Genomic DNA, 12,989 nt, shown 5'->3' on the forward strand with positions numbered 1-12,989 from the left:
TCCTAGGAATAGCACCGTGTCTCCTCACCAGTAATGACCTTGGAGAAAAGTCTGGGTCACTTCAGAGCTGTTCTTTCAAAGCACGGCATGTTTCCAGTCGAGGGTCTTTGTCCTGGTCAGGCAGAAGCCAAAACACAACTTTTGCAGCGGCCCTTCTCATTCCCAAATCTTCCATTAAAATCTCTGAACCGAGCTCCACAATAGTCCAGATAACTTCCCCATCTCTTTAATGGTCGTCGTCAGTCTTTGAGGGCAAATACGCAAACCTTGTCAACATTTTTGTTCCTTCAGAAAGTTGATGAACATCCAGAACTAGGTTTGTCATCAATCAACATTTCACCTTTTTAGAAAAGAGAAAACCACTCGTACCCTTGACTTTTCCCCTACCGCTGTCCTTGTAAGCTGTGTCCACATCTCAACAGTTTCTGTGGCATTTTCCCTGCGCAGGAAACAAAATTTTATAGCCTCACGCTATTCTCTTAAATTGGCCATCACAAAAAAGGAGGCTGGAGCAAAACTGCTCTTACAAAAAAATTCACTGTGACCAGAGAGAACCTTCCCAGGCAACGCCGCTGGGTGCACTAACTCAGAGTGCAAGTTGCTTGATGCTCCCCTAGCAGGAAAAATGCACACTACAAAAGCTCTCGCCCCGTTTTTTGGAGGGAGTGCATATATATATATATGCATAATTATATATATATCATTTTCATCAAACCATCTTTGCTTCCAGCAGGCAAGGTGGTATCATCTGCCCATCACATGTTGTCAATGAATCGTCCTCCAATCCTGATACCATGTTCTCCTTCATATATTGCAGCTTCTCAGGTTATTTGCTCAGCATATAGATGGAATACAACTCACTGCCATTGAGTCAATCTCAATAGAACTGTTCTAAAGCATTTCCAAGACTATGAATCTGTATGGGAGCAGTCAGCCTTATCATTCTCCTGAGAAGACGCTGATGGGTTTGAACTGTCAACCTTGCAATTAGCAGCCCAAAGCAATCAGCAGCACCACTGGGATTCCTTACAGATTGAATAGTATGGTGAAAGGATACAACCCAGACATACGCCATTACTGATTTTAAGCCATGAAACAAATATTCCGTTCTGCTCAAATGACTGCCTCTTGGTTTATGTACAGGTTCTATGTCAGTACAATTAGGTGTGCTCGAATCCCCAGTCCTCCAAATCCTATCATAATTTGTTATGATCTACATAATTGAATGCCTCTGCATGACCGATACAACACAGGTAAACATCTTTCTGGTAGTCTCTGTTTTCACCCACGATCCATGTGACATGGGCAGTGATATGCTTCATGTTCTTCGCTGAATCTGGTTTGAATTTCTGGCAGTTCTCAGTTCGCGCATGGCTACAGCCATTTTTTAAAGTGCATAGAGTATTGAGAGCTGATGCCAAAAACCTGAGTCCCGCCCAGGAAATTTGGATTTGAAAAGGCATGCCGGCCTACCCAGAATTGCTGAGAATAGGAAATTTGCATTTAAAGGAAAAACATAAAACATGCAGAGAAAAAAAGGTAACTATTTTGCTTTCTTTTTTTTTTTTGGTTTGGAGACAGCAGTTGGTTATTGGATGCATGGAGGCGGGAAAAGCCAGTGCTCAATAGCAGGTGAATAATTGTCTTTCAAATGGCATGTACAGTCAGTGCTCCAGTACCTGGAACTTTCTAGTTCAGAATCATAATGGTCATTGTAAGGCAACATTCTCAAGTGTTTGCCAGTCTGTTACACATGTGTAAGCACCCCTTAAACCAGATCTGAATGTGGATCCCAAGGGGCTAAAGGCAAGGACAGTGGGGCTGTTTTCTGTGATTCAGGCATGGCCTGCTCTTACTCTAGATCCTGAATCCTGACTGTCATCACCTGACCTCCATGTCTTGGCACTTGAGCCAGCAGCCTGTCACCTGACTTGTTGCTTTTTCATCAGTCCCTGACCCAGGGATTTGGGACTTGTCAGCCTCTACAACCTTGTGAGCGATTTCCTTGATGGTCCACCAGTTCGGTGACTGTTGCTGCGAATGACAGAACCAAGAGAAGGAGGGAGAGTGTGACAGGGAAGAAGAGGAGGGAGGGGCTGATGTGCGAGATGATGGAGTGGTGTGGTAGTTCAGAAGAGTTAGGCATTTGGGAAACCTTTCACCTCCACCCTATAGGAAGCAGCCTTGTACTGACTCTCCCAAAAGAAATGACTCGTCTAACGAGTGTAAGCAGTCTCATTTTCACAGTGGGACAGGCCCGACGTCAAGCGTCGGGTAGAGAGAACTGTTCAGATTTTTCCAACGTTATCTCCCTTAAGATCCAGGAATGATCCCAGAAATGAGATGTTTCAGCAATAAAGAAATTCCCTGAATCATGGAACGAAACCATACCCAAAGGCTTTGAGTAAATGGAGGGCAGAAAAGCAGGGTGAAGGATAGTCAGGGGGTGTGACCTTGAAATGACTCTGGGGTCACTTGTCCCTTCGGTTAGCACTTGGGGAACCATGATGGTGTAATGGTTGAGTGCTCCGCTTTTAACTGAAATGTCAGCCATTCGAACCTCCAATGACTCTGTGAGAGCAAAGGCCTGGAGACTTGCTGCTGGCCACAGGGCTATCTTGGGGAAACCATGGGGCAGTTCTCCTGCCCCAGCATCACCAGACGTCAGAATCAACTTGGGGCACAGAACAGCCCAGCGCTTAACCATCTGTGCTTAACTGTCTGCTATTCCGCTATGGCTGATAGAGACTATTTTCTGAACATTCCCAGCCTTCTACAAAGCTTCATGTACCCACCGCCCTCTAGCCCACGAGTCCTTGGCTCCATGTGAGGAGAGGAAAGACAGCGGCCAGAGGTCAGGTTCTCCCAACCTCATGACCTTGAGCATCAGTCCTCATCTGTGGACGAAGGGCAGGACCATGCACTGACCACTGCTCGGAGCTAAAGGGGAGGACAAGCTGGGCTGGCAGAAGTTCCTGAGCACTCAGTATGAGCCAGGCACCCTGCGAAGCAGGGCTGTGATCACATCTATTCCACAGATGGGGAACCAGGCCTGGCCGGGCCACTTCGCCCACGGTGCATGTTGAGGCCAAGCCAGGGCCCCAGGTTTCTCCAAGTCTGAAGCCCACGCGTTCTGCCCCGCTCCAGGGCCTGCCTCCTGGACCCAATCCAACAATTCCAGTCTGTCGGTGCCCAGTTAAGAGACGGGAGCTCACCCACCCACCCCGCCCTACCCAGGAGGGCAGACAGAGGGGCCTTACCTGGCTCTTGGACGTCCTCAACGTCCCCGGGCACCAAGTCTGAGCTCTCCTGGCTCTTTACACAGCATGCCCGGAAGACCAGTCCACACTGGTAGCCAGCCATGAGGCTGTACTCGCAGCTCTGGCCCTGAGCCTGGGCCGCCCTCCCCAGCAGACAGCAGTGGCAACATCTCTGCAAACAAGAGTGGAGAAGCTGGAGGTTTGGCCGGACTTACTGCCCCCAACAGGTCCCAGGAAGTACTGCACCCACTCCTGCCCTTTGCATAGCCCTATCCAGTGGCCGAAGGGCTCTGCCACTTACCTCCAAGAAGTGGGGCTTCATAGGGGGCCCAGGAGTTCCCCAAGGAATCTGTGCCTTAGGTGTGGTCTGGGACTCCCAGAGAAAGGAATGTGGGTCACTGGTCTGAGCCATAGGAAGGGCATGGAGCACTGAGGAGCACGGGAGCCTCGGAGCATGTTAGCAGCAGGGACACAGTGATTAGCTGTGCCCCTGCGAGTCTTCACACCCAAGCTCCTGGGACCACAGTCCCCCTGACGCCCCACAGTCCTACTTCAGTCCTTCCTAAGAGGCTCCCCTTAAAAGGACTCAGAACATTCCAGAAAGCCTGCCGTGGGAAAGTGTGGTTCTGGCTGGAGCCTCTGCGCAGGTTGATGGGGCCCCCTCTTCAGTGCTGGGAAAAGAGAGGGTGCACTTGCCAACCGGTCCACCTTTGGGCGAGCCAAGAAACACACTGGCCTCCCTGTTTCACCCAGGAAGCAGGCTGAACCTCCACCCCCAAGTGACCCTCCCTGCTCAGGCTAGCTTTTCTCCTTCATCAGGTGGCAGGAGGGATAGTCCAACTGCCACCCTGCAGGGGCAACTTTCAGAATTGGAGTCTCCAAGGTGGCAGGGCCCTGACTGGCCTGGCCAGGCCTTGGAGGCCCAGGACACCCCTCCCCGCTGGGTGGGTGGGAAAGGCCCTCAGGGCTGCTGCTAAGAGGCCACTTTGGAGTGTGGTCCGCCTAGAACTTCGGTTTCTTCTTGAGCAGGTGTGGTCATGTGATAGCCCATGATAGACCCCTGGGGAGGTGTCACTCTGAGCTCTCCCGCATGAGCCCTGGGGACCTGAAAGCTGTAGGGCTTCCAGAGGGGTCTGGAGGGGGCCTGAATAGCAACTCAGAGGACCTGCTCTGGGTTCTGTGTCCCTGCCTGAGGCCTGGGGACAGGAGCTCCTCACTGCTCACTCACCCGTCTTCCCAGGGTTGGGGGCAGTACTGGGCCTCCTGAGTACATGGGGAGGGTTGTCCAACCCCCCTGGCCAGGCACCTCCCCCGAAAACACTCACAGGGAAGGGCAGGAAGCACTGGCTGGGCTGCAGAGTCAGGGCCTGCTGGCAGGGAGGGGACACAGGGCCTGGGGGCCTCAGCCCATCGGCTGGAAGGGGCGAGGGCCTTCCAGTTGGGCAGGGGCAGGGCCAGTGGACTGGCCAGGAACAGGACCTGCCAACCGGGGGAAGGGCAGGAATGTCAGGCCTACACTGGTCCTCACCTTCACAAACATGGCCTCAGGGCTGGTGCCGGACAGCGCGTCACAACTGTCCTGCTCGTTGGCCTGGTTGATGCCGGTGGCACAGTGCAGCTCCTCCAGCTGGCTGTGGCAGCACTGCTCCTGGACCATCCTGGGGACAGACGGTCACCGCTCAAGGCTCGGTCACTCGGGGTCTCCCCTCTCCACACCCACCCAGACTCTAAGTCCTCTGTTAGAGAGAGGCAATGCAGGTGGCAGTTCCCAGTGCGAGTCAGAGAGCGGCTGCGCGGCCTGGCACAACAGTCACCCACCCACAAACTGCTCCCGAGTTCCCCAATGGAGGACAAGAGAAACTGGAACCTATGCTGGCCAGACCCCGCCCCCGCTCCACCAAGTGCAGCCCATCGGGTGGGGGGAGGAGGTGCCACATTCAGAGAGGGACGGGCAGGTGGCCCAAGGCGCAGCACCCACACCTCCCAGCTCCCCTGGGGCACCAGGGGCAAGTCCTCAGACCCCAAGGGGTCACACGCACGGGGCTGGGGAGGCTGCACCACAGCTGGCCAGAAGGAGCAGAGTGGATGGGCCCAGGGAGGGGTACGTGAGTCACAGGTGACTCCAGACCACCCTCAAAATAGCCAAAGTCTGCACAGACCAGAGGAGCTGACCGGCCTGCACCCGTCCAGGCCTCGCTCAGCTTCCCGGGGCTGCCCGAGGGGCCCGCCTCTCAGATGGCCTCCGGCTCTAGGAGGCTGCTGTTGGCCGTGCCACTGACTGGGTCCCGACTCGCAGCGGGCTGATGCGCCACAGGCCAGGGCTGGATGCGGCGGTTGTCCATACTACGTTAGCAACTGTTCCGTGGGTGTTCTCAGTGGATTTTCAGATACAGGCAGTCCCCTGCCTGCCTGAGTCTGTAAGAATTCTTAGTGTAGTGGTTACCCTTTGGGCTGCTAACCTCAAGGTCTGCAGTTCAAAACCACCAGGTGTCCTGAAGTAGAAAGATGAGGCTTTCTAATTCTGTAAACAGTTATAGTCTTTGAAACCACGGGGGCAGTTTGGCTCTGTCTTTTAGGGTCGCTGTGAGTCAGAATCAGCTGGCTGGCAGTGAGGTTTTTTAACCCCTGGTGGTGCAGTGGTTATGCATCGAGCTGCTAAACACAAGGCCAGCCATTGAAAACCACCAGCAGGTAGTACCTTGGGCTGAAGGCCTCCCAGAAGAGCCCTGGTGGCATCGTGGGTCAGGCACTGTGCTGCCAACCAAAAGGTCGGTGGTTTGAACCCACCCACCAGCTGCTCTGAGGGAGAAAAAGACTCAGAGAGTTGCAGCCTCGGAAACCCCTCGGGGCAATTCGGCTCTGTCCACAGGCTCTCTGGGCGCCAAGCAAACCGGCTCAAAGGCAGCGGGCTTTGTTTGTCTTAAACTTGTATGGAGAATCCGGGAAGGTTGAAGGAGCAGCTCCTCAGCCTCCCCTCCAGCAATCATGCACATTTTGTTTCTTTCACTGACGACCCTCCCTCCATTCACCCTTCACCACCCATCCCCCTCCCTCCCTGTGTTTCGGGGTTCCCTTCCTAAGCCTTCTGATCACTGCAACCCCGTGGATCTCCCATGATTGACCAGCAGGCTTGGTTTTTCACTTCAAAGCCCTCCCTCCACATTTTATTTGCGAAGGACTTCCCCCATCACGGTCAAGGGGCACCACCTGCTCCATAGACGACCCCCTTTGTGTAGGAGGGAACGGCCTTGCCTGCTGTGGTCAGGCCAAGACAGAGCGGCCTGCAAAACGCAGAGCCTCCTGCATCCAGCCCAGGGAAGGGAGGCTGGCTCCAGTGAGAGGAAGCTGGGGGGCGGCAGGAGGGAGAGCAGCCCATGCAGGGGGCAACCCAGTCCCCCACTCCCTTCACGGTCACCATGCGTGGGTCATACCTGCACTCTTTGGACTCCGATGTGTAGGGCAGTGAGCAATCCTTCTGCTGGGTGGCCATGCGGTGTCCATCAGTACAGCAGTTCTCCATGGACAGGTCAGCGCCCGCTGGGAGGGAGAGAAGAGGATGGTGACGGAGACATCTGGACTTACTGAGAGGAGATCAGGAGGTAGGTCATGGATCTACTTACCTATTGTTATCTACCTACCTACTTCTCACATAGCCACCTGTCTACCTATCATCTATCTGTCTGTCCACCCCTCACACTTGGTAAGGTTGTGGTGGGTGCCAGGTGCCAGTGGGGTCAGCTCTGACTCACAGCACCCCTCTGCACAACAGAACAAAGCCCCGCTGGCCCTCCGACATCCTCACAAGCACTGCTGGTGTGTGAGCCATTGTGGTCGTCTGGATTGTTGCCGTGTATCTTGTTACGGGCCTTCCTGCTTTCCTCTGCCCCTCTTTACCAAGCATGGGGTCCTTCTCCAGGGACGGCGCTCTGGACCAAGGACGACTTGGTAAAGGAGATCTGCCAAAAAGAAGCGCCTCCACGGGATGGGCTGACACAGTGGCTGCAACAATGGGCTCAAGCATCACAACGGTGAGGCTGGTGCAGGACCGGACAGCATGTCCATAGGGGTGCTGTGAGTCCGAACCAACGCAACAGTGCCTACCAACATCTATCCGCCCGTCCATCCACCTATCTATCTAGCTAGCTAGCTATCATCCCTGAGTGGTACAATCAGCTGCTCACCATAAGACTGGGGGTTCGAGTCCACTCAGAGGGACCTAGGAGGAAAGGCCTGGCAATCCACTCGTGACAAACGACCACCACTGAAGACCCTGAGGAGCCCAGTTCTACGCTGGCACATGGGTTGGAACCAACTTGTCGGCAGCTGGTTCTGTCCATGCACCTACCTACCTACCTACCTACCTGTGTATCCATCCACCCATTCATTTGGCGCCAAGTTATTTTCAAACACAGGGCCTGGTCTGTCACAGATAATCATGACTTTGTGCCTCACCCTTGACAATGATCCAAGGCTGAAACCTCCCAACCCCAGCCAACTACATTCCCCCCTCCCTGCACTCCCTTCACCCCATAATGTGCGAGAGGCACTCCCTCCACCCCCCCGCCACTCCCACCTACAGGGTCCTGACTGGCATGTGGCGGCTCCTGGGGTTTAGCAGAAAGAAGAAACGCTTGGGCTCAAATCCCAATGTCACCCCACCCAGCTCTGGGTCTCTGAGCCCCAGCTTCTCGTCTGTAAAACGGGTCTCAGTGCCCACGGCAGCCTGGCTGAGAACTAGATGAAGGTTCTGAAGCTCTGAGCACACCATCTGTCCTCAGTCAACAGCGGCTGGCCCTGGTGCTATATGAATGAAGAGGATCTGCTCCCCTTAACCCTGAGAAGTGGGGGTGCCACGGTTGTATCTCAGCATGCAGAGACCACCACCCCCCACCCCAAGTCAGAGCCAACACTTCTGAGACGCCTGCCACCAGCCCTGAAGGCTGGGACCTTTTGCCCTGAGCTGTGGGAACATCTGGGATCCATCCTAGCTGGGGAGCCTCCAGCACTTTGATCCTAGTTCCCAGCGGGCCAATAAAATATGAAGTCCTTTGCTTAGACTGAAACTTGGAATGCCTCTGGAATGCAGCTCTGGCTCCAGCCGCAAATAAGAGCCGCCTGGGGCTCTGTCCTGCTGGGATCAGCACAGAACCAGGGACAGTCAAACAAATCCCATCAGAGCGACCAAGAGGAGCCCACCAGGGATGGTGACCAGGTTGGAGTGAACCCAGGACTTGGTCAGACATCATCACCTCATTGTAGTGGACCACTTCCCTGTGCTGAACCGCTGAACTCTGGCCGCGTGGTGGGCAACATGCCCATTTTACAGATGAGGAAGCAAGAAGCTCAGAGAATCATGACAATATAGTGCTCAAGGTCATACTTCCAATTAACCAAGCTAGGGTCCAACTCAAATCCCTCTGATATCAAAGTGCCTGCTCACCCTCTCTCCCACTGCCTCCCAGACAGAGCAGAGCACCCAGAACCAACCCCAGGGACAAAACCTGGCTTCAGATATGAGTGGGCCTCACACAGGCCCAACGCTATCAGTAGAAAGTAGGTGTATAATAAATGCAGATTAAATCTGCTGCCTCGTGCTTCCACCTGGGAGGCACAAACATCCAAGACCAAGGCCCCAAGGATCTGTGGGGTTTGGGGTCTTTCAGGGCAGAGGTGGGTTTTCATAGAAATCCAGAAGCAAATTGTGGCAGGAACTGCCAGTATCAATTCCGTGTCCCCTGTGTGTCAGAGAAGAAAGCTGTGTGACATGGGGTTTGCAATGGCTGATTTTTTTAGGAAGTAGATCCCCAAATTTGGTTCTGGATAAACTCCAACCGCCCAGGGACTCCAAAAGGGACTGTGTTCCCCCAAACTAAGGTTGTCTTCGTGAAGGGGTCCATTGTCATCTCTCCCCATCCCGGGGCCTTCTTACTCACTGACACTGAGTGGTTTCTGACTCATCTCGGCCCTATAAGGCAGGGTAGAACTGACTCTGTGGGTTTACGAGGCTGTAACTCTGTATGTGAATACAAAGTCTTGTCTTTCTCCCTCAGAGTGGCTGGTGGTTTCAAACTGCTGACCTTCATTTACCAGCCCAGCATGTAAACAAGGGCTGTCAGACCAGACACAGTCTGATATCAGCAACCCCCTGCACCAGGCTTCCACCCCACTGCTTCACGGGCTCCGCACTGCGTGGAGGTCACTGACAACTGACCAGATTCAACCCAGAAGCATTTGACCCTGTTGTGAGCCACGAGGTTTGCACTGGCTAGTTTCCAGAAGTAGATGGCCAAGCCTTTCTTCCTCGTCTATCCTCGCCTGGGAGCATCAGTGAAACCTGTTCACCATGGGTCACCCCGCTGGTATTTGAAATACTGGTGGCATCACTGTGAGTATCGCAGCTGCACGTGCAAGCTACCGCAGTATGACAAACAGACAGTTGGGTAGTGGCTCACCCCTCCACCTACCACAAACACTGGTGCCTCCAAAATGTCCTAGACCCTCTTATCTCTCTACACCCTCTCAGGAGGCCTGACCTGTGCTACTGTACCTGAAGGCCTGATCTTCCCAGAGCTACACACACACACACACACACACACACACACACACACACCACTGTCACCTACACTCTGGGGGCAATACTGCTAACAAGAACAGTGATGTAAACTCCCTACGGAGCTGGGCGTGTCTCATATTTCAGATGTGTGAGACCAGTTAACCGGTGACAAAGGAAGCAAGGTCATTAAGTGGGAGCCAGACCTGGAAGTTCATCTCTAAATGCAGCCTGATCCTCAGCTGCACTAAGTAAGGCCTCTGTGACGGCAGAGAAGGAGCCGGGCGATGAAAGGACAAGGTCTGGGAAACTAGGTCCTGAACGGGTGACTGGAAATTGGCCAAATGTGCTACTTCAATAACATTTACGTTTAGTGTGGTATTTTAAATATATATATATAAAGAACAAATGCTTAATCTTGAAAAAAAGTGAAACTTCTGATAGCCGTTACTATAAAGCAAATGTTTTATTTTTGCCTTTGCTGCACTTTGTCCGGTCTTCCTTAAGAGTTTTTTCATTGTTTTATTTGTTTATGTAAGTTTGTGGCTTGCTCAGCCATTTAAATATCTTATCCTGAACTTACAAAACAAAACCAGACCAGACAGCATAGCCATTCTAGTAACTAGTGAATGACACTCTTCCCTGTATACCAAGCGCTCCTTACAGAGAAGGACTGTGTCTTAACTTCATTGTTCTGGGTTTTTAAAATCATTTTATTGGGGGCTCATACAACTCTTCACAATCCATCCATTCATCCATCCATTGTGTCAAGCACATTTGTACATTTGTTGCCATCATCATTCTCAAAACATTTGCTTTCTGCTTGAGCCCTTGGTATCAGCTCCTCATTCCCCCCAAGAATTTCTTTTTTTTTTCCTAATAATTTTATTGGGAGCTCATACAACTCTTATCACAATCCACGCATACATCAATTGTGTAAAGCACATTTGTACATTCATTCCACTCATCATTCTCAAAATATTTGCTCTCCACTTAAGCCCTTGGCATCAGCTCCTCCTTCCCCCTCCCTCCCTTGCTGCTCCCTCCTCCCTCATGAACCCTTGATAATTTATAAATTATTACTTTGTCTTACTGCGCTCAACCCAGAGTCTGAACTGTGTCACTCCGACAGCTAGTAGAAGCAGTGTCATTTCCTCCCTCATTTTGCCTCTCCTGGGCTACACGCCACCTCCAATTCTTCCTTGTCAGGAATGAAGAGCTCCGAGTGGGACATTTTTATTCATAAATAAGCCAAAGACTGTTTCGGCAGGCCAGAGCCCCACAGGGAGAGGGGCCGAGTCAGACCTGGATTCAGACAGCGGCCTGCTCTCCTGGGAGTGGTCCTGTTTACAGGGTTCTGCAGACTTTGTGTCTGGGGCAGGATTATTTCCTTTAGAGTCAGATTCGGTGTCAGGTCAGTGGTCAGATGGACCTGGAACGCACTGGCCCAGGCCCCGGGTCAAGGCTCAGGTTTTATTGGGGACTCCAACTTCAACACAGGTTATGAGTGATCAAGCCAAACTCTCGGCCACCTAGTCAGCACCAGCTCATAGCAACTCTAGAGGGCAGTACAGGACTGCCCCCTGTGAGGTGCCAAACCTGTCACTCAACTCTTTATGGGAGTAGAAAGCCCCCCATCTTCCCCCACAGAGCAGCTGGTAGTTTCTAACCGCTGACCTTGCAGATCACAGCCCAACACAGAACCACGGCACCCCAGGGCTCCTGTGTTGTGCATCTGAGAGGGTTACTGATCCACGTTTTTAGGTCGCCCCTTTGAGTCTCCGGCTGCTCCGTGGAGCCCTAAAGAGTGCGGAGGAACCAGTTTCTAACACCATAGCCCCTGAACTTGAATCCCTGGACCTGCTTCACACAGCAGGAACTAGGCAATGTTAGGAGAACAGATAGAGAGACAGTGATCAGGGGACAGGGTGGGATTTGTCCAGGTCACCCCCCTCTCCGACACAGGGCATCTGGCCAGGTCAGAGGCGATGATCATAAAGAGAACCGAAGGGGACAGTCTCCCACCCCAACCCCACACCATAACCCCACTGGCCCTAGGATCTTCATGGTGGCCAATAACCAACCAGGTCTGCCAGCCACGGACCGACTGGCAATGCCTTCAGAAGGGCATAAAATACAATACATCCAACACCCTCTTGCATTGTGGATCCAAAGAGAGGGATTCGGAGCATCTAGTGACCATGGTGAGCAGGACAACCGTAGGGTAGACCCACAGGGCACCCACAAGCGCCTGTTGGCTGGGCTGTAGGCCAACTGTCCAAAAGGGACCAGAGCCCATGTTTTCTGTCCTCTCCCAGATGGCTTCTCTTTTCGGAGAAGAAAACTCCAGTCAACCGAAGCTGTAGTCCCTGGTTCCCGTCACCTGAGACCCGCAGAGCCAACCCCCCTCATGTGACCCAAGAACAAACTCTCCTGAGAAACCTCATTCATCTTTAGTCCCCTGAGTGGCCATGTCCATCTCGACTGTGTACCCACACCTCACCTCCCACCTCTGGCTGCAGCCTGATCTTCCTGGACACTTGTAGCGGGCCTCAGAGCCCTATGTCCACCTGCCTACTCCTCACCTGGTACCTACCAGGGCACTCAGCTTTCAAGACAGAAAGCCTAGTGTCCCATCCCTGTGGTCCACCTGCTGCTTCCTGTTGCTGGGTGCTGCCCATTGGACTGTAACTCTCAGCCACCCTACGCACAACAAGAAAGAAACCCCGTCCCGCCCTGCCTGAGCCCATTACTGCGATCGCTGTGTTAATCCCTCTCATCGAGGGTCTTCTTTTTCACTGGCTTTTGATGCTTTCAGGCATGAGCCACCTGGCATCGGCGGTGACAGCTGTCCCTCAGTCCACAGCCTCTTCTAAACCAGCCTTGAATTTCTGGCTGTTCCTTTTCAATGAACTGCTGCTGCCGCCTTTGAGGTCTCTTCAAGAGAACCTTACTTGTAACACGAATGATATTGTTGGATCGTTTCCACATTTTGTTGGGTCACCTTTCTTTGGAATGGGCACACATACGGATCTCTTCCAGCTAGCTGGCTGGGCAGCTGTCTTCCAAATTTCTTGGTATAGATTAGCGGGTGCTCCCAACAATGCATCCCTTGGTTGAAACATTTCAGGTGATAGATAGTCTGTTAAGTTTGGGAGCCAAGTTATTTTGCTGCCTTC

The 12,989-nt window shown here is 52.8% G+C and overlaps 1 protein-coding gene across 2 annotated transcripts in view; it reads right to left on the reverse strand.

Moving 5' to 3' along the window:
* The window catches only part of FBLN1 (fibulin 1), a 101,607-nt gene that overhangs the window by 82,104 nt on the left and 6,514 nt on the right, over positions 1–12,989 (reverse strand). For both annotated transcript variants that reach the window (XM_045290019.1, XM_004700222.4), the window contains exons 2-4: positions 6,692–6,797; positions 4,789–4,918; positions 3,261–3,432 (exon numbers count right to left, since the gene is read on the reverse strand). In XM_045290019.1, the coding sequence (XP_045145954.1) occupies positions 3,261–3,432; positions 4,789–4,918; positions 6,692–6,797 (408 nt within the window). The remainder of the gene's footprint in view (positions 1–3,260; positions 3,433–4,788; positions 4,919–6,691; positions 6,798–12,989) is intronic.

This window comes from Echinops telfairi, unplaced genomic scaffold (genome assembly GCF_000313985.2).
Source record: "Echinops telfairi isolate 266 unplaced genomic scaffold, ASM31398v2 ScPeMD7_2;HRSCAF=8, whole genome shotgun sequence".
Lineage (NCBI taxonomy): Eukaryota > Metazoa > Chordata > Mammalia > Afrosoricida > Tenrecidae > Echinops > Echinops telfairi.